The sequence below is a fragment of the Talpa occidentalis genome, unplaced genomic scaffold (genome assembly GCF_014898055.3).
Source record: "Talpa occidentalis isolate TD23 unplaced genomic scaffold, MPIMG_talOcc4v2.1 talOcc4.17, whole genome shotgun sequence".
Classification (NCBI taxonomy): Eukaryota; Metazoa; Chordata; class Mammalia; order Eulipotyphla; family Talpidae; genus Talpa; species Talpa occidentalis.
This window is the reverse complement of record NW_023601754.1, coordinates 46,886,218-46,892,587: the sequence shown is the minus strand read 5'-3', so window position 1 is coordinate 46,892,587 and position 6,370 is coordinate 46,886,218. Positions and strand designations below refer to the sequence as shown.

Sequence of the window (6,370 nt, the reverse complement as noted above, 5' to 3'; positions counted from 1 at the left end):
GCACAAGGCGGCTGGGGGAGGGGGGAGGGGAAGGGGGGGCGGGCGGCGGGGTGTCTGGCTGCGCTCCGCTTCCTCCCACAATCCCGTGCAAATGCAAAAAAAAAAAAAAAAGAGAGAGAGACAGAAAGCGAGCAGGGCCTGGGGGTGTAGGGCGCCGCGCTTGCACAGAAAGCCAGCTCCGCCGCGCGCAGACGCACCAGGGAGCGCGGCTCATCTTTGATTTTTATTTTTTTTTTGCATTGTTTCAGCTTTTTGGGTCTCCTTTCCAAAGGGCTTTTATTAGGGGAAGAGCTCGACCACAGACCCCCGCTGCAACCCAGCCTGCACGCCCCCACCGAGTGCGCTCGCGAATGCCCCCCACTCCCTGGAATGTGCAGCGAGCCCTGCGCACGGGGAGCTCACGAGACACGCGTGTGCACAGGCGGGGCCCGCGTGTGCGTGGCCCGTGACACCAGAGGGTGCTGCCCGTGTCACACCTGCCCACACACGCGTCTTCACACCCGGCCTGCCCGCCCGAGTCCGAGTTTCCACGCACGCCCTTCCTGGGGGCGGGGCCGGCGGGGGCCCCCACGGTCAGGAGAATTTAGGGGTTCGCTGGAACACGTTGGCCAAAGACACGGTTGCATCTGTGCGCTGCGGAAACGCGTGTGCCAGGGTAGGCCTCGGGCCGGGCGACCCCGGCGCCCACCCCCATCCCCTGCACCGCCCCGGAGTTTAAGAGGCCTGGGCGCTTCCGGAATCCGGTGCGAATCTGGGGCACGGTTCGGGGAACCCCGGCTCCGAGACGGCTCTTCAGCGAGGCCTCTTGAGGCTGAAAGGGGAGGGGCACGGTAGGGACTCAAAGACCGGCTGTTTCCCCCTCTTCCCTCAACCTAGACCAGTCCGACCCGCCCTGGGCGTCTCAGCCAATCTCGGGGCCTCTGGGCACAAAACCCGCCCCCTATAATGCTCCATACACAAGGCTGGGACCCGCCCCCAGACTATGGCACAGGGCCCCGCCCCCGGGCTCCACGCCTCGCCCCGAAAATCACAAAATTCCAGGTCCCGCCCCCGAGCCCACGCCCCTCCCCTGGCAGTGCCCTCGCCCCGCCCCCGGGTAGAAGCCCCGCCCAGTACCTGGTGTAGGGGGGTGGAGGCGCATCGTGGACCCCAGAAGCAGCCAGCGCCTGCTCATAGGTGGGGAGGCCTGGAGGTCGGGGTGGAGGCAGGTGCGTCGGTGGGCCCAGAGGGCTCACAGGACTCAGAGGGCTGATGAGCTCGGCCCTGGAGACAGAAAAGGTGCATCGTTAGCAGGTGAAACCTACAGGCTAGGGAGAACCTAGGGAGACAGAGACTCTGAGTGTGATGGGGGACAGAGGTGGAAGGGCTAAAAACGGGTCACCTTCACCCTGACCCTACACACAGAATGGTGCCTCGAAATGACAGACAGACAGAAATCAGCAACTTTGGAGACTGACTCTCATTCACACACACATATGTGCTCCAGACACAGATTCGGTAATGGAGAACAAGTCAGCCGTGCAGAGGCTGGTGGACACACTCAAAAACAGACACAACTTGGAGATACTCAGTCCACATCTCCCAGATCCACTCTTTTAAAAAAAAAAAAAAAGATTCACTTATTTATGCACATGAGAGCTGGTGTACAGGCCAGAGATGCGGGGAAGGGAGTGAGAGGATCCTGTAGAGACAGAGTGGGGAACAGAATAGGGAGACTTCCGAAACACACTGCTGAGGGGAGCAGCGCTCAAGACAGGAGAGGTCTGCTGCCCCATGTGGGTTTCTCTCTGGCTGGCCGGGGATCGACCTCTTGCTGCAGCGGCTGCATTTTGCTTCACAGTGCGGTGCTTAACCCCTTGCACCACCAGGGAGGCCCCCAGATCCCCTCTTAAGTAAACTTCCTAAAAATCCCCACGCTCACAGTACTTCAAAGACTGACACCTTACTCCATCATAAACCCTGTGATGGAAAAAGGAACCCAGACTTCAACTCTCTCACACACATGCTACACGCCCCCCCCACGGAAACTGACACACTGCAGACACCCACAGACCACAGGCTGCAGCCTCCCCAGATACAATATTGATCATCAAACAGAAACCTGGTCACGCAGTCAGGCAGCAAATATTGATTAGGCTCCCACAGTATGTCAGAGACTGAGGCCACACACGCTGTCACAGACACACCTCAGATCTTTCATCAACGCCTACCTTGCCCACAATCTGTCCTTCCTCCCTCCCCTGCCCACCTGCTCTCCAGCCCCCAGGACCCCCTCACTGAAGCCCCCTTACTGTTGGGGAGAGGGTCGCTGGCTCCGACGCCGTCGCCAATGCAGATACCAAAAGGCTCCTAAACCGGCCAGGACAATGAGCAGGATGCCGGATGTCAGGCCCACAGCCAGGCCTGCGAGGTCCACTCGCCCACGCCCTATGGGGAAGTAGGGGGAAGACAGAGCCACTGACTTAGGGGCTGCCACTCACCCCAACATCCCAACACCTTGTCCTGGGGCAGGAATACAGGCCCAGAAGCAAGGCAGAGGTGTGACCTCAGCCAACTCACCTCCCTCTTTTCCCACAGCCTCCATTTCCTGCTCTAAAATGGAAATAAGCCCTCCCCTAGGGGCAGTGAACATTCCAGGAGGTCAAAAGCATCCAGGGCCTGTGATAATTCCATCTAGGACTAGAAAATCCACGAGGGCAGCAGAAGCAGTGTTATCCCCATGGCGATTAGCTTCTCCCAGACACAAGGTGGTTTTTAGGTGCCCAAGAGTCAGAGGACACGGCCTCGTAAGCAATCCATCTACTAAAAGGTCAGCTGGCACACTCAAGGTAGGGTAGGGAGCTCAGGTAGGTAGAAGAAGCCCCCACACTGAGTATCACCAGATTTAGCAAATGATAATACAGGATACCCAGTTAAGTGTAAGTTAAGATACACAGTAACAAGAAATTTTTTAGTATAAGTATAGCCCATGGAATTTTTGGGCTATACTTACACTAATTTTTTTTTTAATTCACGTGCATTTGAAATTTAATTTTAATTGGGGGTGGGGGATTGACCCTGTATTGTATCTGGCAATTTTGCCTCCTCTGGAATGTAGTTCCTTTACCAACCAGGCCACTAAGGGACAGAGCCTCAACTCTGAAGGAAGGGCAGAATCCGCAGAGAAGGCTTCTTGATGCACTCCAAGGCTAAGGAAAATTCAGTGATCATGGACTTCCTCCCAATAACAGACTGCGGGGTGTCTAGAGTTCAGGTGGACAATTTGCTAAAGCACAGCTCTGTTATTAATACACATCCTCCTTTGTTTTTTGAGGAAAGGGGTGGGGGTGGCCCACAGAGAGGATGCTTGGTGCTGGGGAGACTCCCTTTAATACTGGGTAGGGGGGCTTCTCTCCCATAGTAAACCCCAGACACTGAGCCCCCTTAGCTGCACTGTGCAAGCTGGCCCTCCCCGACCCAGCGACAGGTTTCAGGTGGATTCAGGAGCCAGCTGGCAGGCCTGTAGCAAAGGAGTTGCCTCCCTTAGCAACCAGCCTCTGATGCGAGGACTCCAGTCCAGACCCAGGGCCTGTTGCTAAGGTGCATCCACCCCTAGCAACCAGACCACGAGGGGGTGGGGCGTCTAGTGCCCGGAGGGGTCCTCCAGTGGGCAGGAGGCCTGAGGTCCTGAAGCTGGCTAGGTGTGGTTGCTAGGGAGAAGACCTCCTTAGCAACCGGGCACCACTGAGATGGGGCAGTGGGGGAGGGGCGGCCAGCCAGGTAGGGAGCGCTGCAGGCTTCCTGGGTCTGGCCTGACCAGACCTGGTTGCCAAGGAGCGGCCCCCTTAGCAACCAGGCTGAACCTGATGGGGCCTCAGAACTCCAGAGGAGGGTTGGGGGGGTGTGCGGACTGAGCAGATGAGGTCTGACGTGCCTGCACTGCCCAGCTAGGCCAGGCCCCTTTGCTGGAGAGCAGCCTCCCTGGCTACCAAGCTGCAGAAGGAGCTGGTGCTGTGGAACCCAAAGGAGGCTCAGGTGGGTCGTGGGTCAGTACCTGGACCCTGAGGCCGGATGGGCCCCAAGCCATTACCCTCCCTCCACCTGACCCTCCACCTTCCCGTGGACATGGAAGCCCCTCCTCATGAGATGGGGTGGGTTCTTCAGGCAGCAGTTCGAGTCTCAAAGGAGGCAGGGGGCAGGGGGACTCTTTTAACAACCAGCTTTCCAAACTCAAGAGAGCATGGAATTGGGGAGCAGGTTTGGGGGTATTGGTTCAGCCTCCTTTCCAAGGGGCTGCTTTAGTGGCACAGAATGGGAGGCCCCCACCACACACACTCACCTCCTTTGCCATTGTATTTGTAATTCTCCCAGAAACGCTCCTGGAAGGGGCAGAAGTGGAGAAGAAAGCAGAGAGGCGATGTGTCAACTGGGAGAGCCGACACCCCCACAGACCAGCCTGCCCAAGTTTAAGAGACCGGTAGAAAGATGCCGTGGGGGGGGGGGGTTCAGGCCCTCACCGTCAGAGTGTTGTCCTCAAAGTACTCCCTGGCCTCCTCCCAGGAGCACTTCTCCTCCAGGCATTCCCGCTCCAGGTTCCCCGGCGTGAACAGCTCCAGGTCCCAGTGATTGGCTCTCCGGACGCGACCATGGCTTCTCAGGAAGCTCTGGGCCTCGGGGGAGTCCAGGAAGACTTCTGGACCCAAGGGACATGGGGGACAGAAAAAGGAAGGGATCTAAGGACTGGAGACATGGAGCCACCAGAACTTGAGGGAACAGAGGACTATGGGGCTCGGGGTCGGGGGGAGGCTAGATGCAAGGGTTCTTGGGTCTGGGTCAGGGGTCAGCACCAAGACACTCACCTTGGTCTTGCTCTGCACTGGGCAAGGTATCCAGGCAGGTGGTCAGTCCCAAGTAGAGCAGCAGCAGAGAGGGGTGGCCCTTCATATTTTGGGGACACCTGGAACCAGCTGTGGTATAGATGACACGTGTCCTGGACCCTAACAAACGGGCCAAAGTCTCCCTAACTGGGTCTTTATGAGTAATAATACTAATAGCAGCCACTTACACAGCCTATAGTTAGACCAGACACTGGCCAAGGTAGTGAACCTGGAGCAAGTCAGTTTAACTTTCACAACAGCCCTATCATTAGTCCCATTTTATAGATGAGGAAACAGAGGCACAGAGAGGTTAAAGAACTTGCCCACAGTCATCTGCTTTGCAAATAAATGTCAGAGGTAGGATTAAGCAAAAGCTGTATACTCCAGAGACACAAACAGGGAGTTTATTTTCTCTTTCTCTATTCTGTCTGCCACATCGGGCAAGGTTTTTGAGCACATAGTAGGTGCTCATAAACAGGTCCACTGGTGATGGACATTGCATTCCTGGTAATGCCCAGATATACCAGCCTAGTGCTGTTGTCACATCCACCCACAGAGATCAAAGATTACAGAAGAGGCAAGAACAGGGATCCACATTCCTGGGTCTAGGGGAAGGAAGGGCCCTGGACTCTTGGACGTGGGGGACACAAACTTATGAGTCCTAGAGGGCCAGGGAGCCAGAACACCAGGGTCCTCCAGCCAGGTTCTGCCCCCAGGAACGTTCACTTACCTGCCCAGCCTTGGCAGTACGGTCCCTTCCTCTTTATCAGGGCCTCCTTGGCCAGTTGCCACCAACTGTGAAGGGGGAACAGGGGAAAGGGGAAGGGAGAAGAAGGAGGGAAACCCTAATACCTCATAAACGGCTGGATCCCGGTTTCTGGCAGAGAGGGCGGGGTTTGTGATTACCTGCTGTGGGCGGGACTCAGGTAAGGGACAAAGTATTTAAAGGGACCTTTGGAAGAATGACCTAAGGTTCAGAGTCCCATAGGGATACCAGAGTCTACGAAATCTTGGGGGCACTTAGGAGACTGAATACGCGTCTTCTCCCTTCCTTCTCTCCCCACCTCCCATCACCTCCCCCTCGCCCGCTCGCCCTGCCCGAAACAGGGAAATAAATGTGTAGGTCTCCAGATATTTAGAGGTCTAGAAACTGGCGGGAACTCTGTGCCTTGGCCCCTGGAGGTAACTGGACAATGCCGTAGTAAATTCCTGTCTCCTGAAGTGATTTTAACGACTTTGGCTTCCAATTTCCCAATTGCTGCTTTTATAATATGGGGACAGAGACGTGCCTCGTCTCAATTGTCTTTTAACAATTGACCAAGTAAAGTGGATGACATACTTGGGAAGTGCACTTCCCAGTCTCTGGGGGACGTGACAGTCCTTGTACTCCAAGCTGGAGAGATGCAAACGCTAGGCAAAAGCAGGAAATTGGTCGACCCGGTAAATGCTTAGTATATACTAAGCGTCCACCCTTGTCCTGTCCACCCTCATACCCCTCATCCACTAACCGGAAC

At 56.1% G+C, this 6,370-nt stretch overlaps 1 protein-coding gene across 1 annotated transcript; it reads right to left on the bottom strand.

Moving 5' to 3' along the window:
• Nucleotides 1-676: 676 nt before the first annotated feature.
• Nucleotides 677-6,254, bottom strand: PRRG2 (proline rich and Gla domain 2). The gene is made up of 8 exons (XM_054697306.1): nt 6,196-6,254; nt 5,587-5,651; nt 4,839-4,976; nt 4,497-4,672; nt 4,319-4,358; nt 2,292-2,427; nt 1,117-1,263; nt 677-811 (listed from the first exon to the last, which is right to left on the bottom strand). The coding sequence occupies exons 3-8, from the start codon at nt 4,921-4,923 to the stop codon at nt 793-795; spliced, it is 603 nt and encodes a 200-aa protein (XP_054553281.1). The 5' UTR covers nt 4,924-4,976; nt 5,587-5,651; nt 6,196-6,254; the 3' UTR covers nt 677-792.
• Nucleotides 6,255-6,370: the final 116 nt, after the last annotated feature.

Coding starts and splice junctions, on each gene's coding strand:
- PRRG2 (XM_054697306.1), bottom strand. CDS start 4,923: ATGAAGGGCCACCCCTCTCTGCTGCTGCTCTACTTGGGACTGACCACC. Junction 2,428..4,318: donor CAAATACAATGGCAAAGGAG/GTGAGTGTGTGT, acceptor ACTTCCCCATAG/GGCGTGGGCGAGTGGACCTC. Junction 1,264..2,291: donor CAGCGACCCTCTCCCCAACA/GTAAGGGGGCTT, acceptor TTCTGTCTCCAG/GGCCGAGCTCATCAGCCCTC.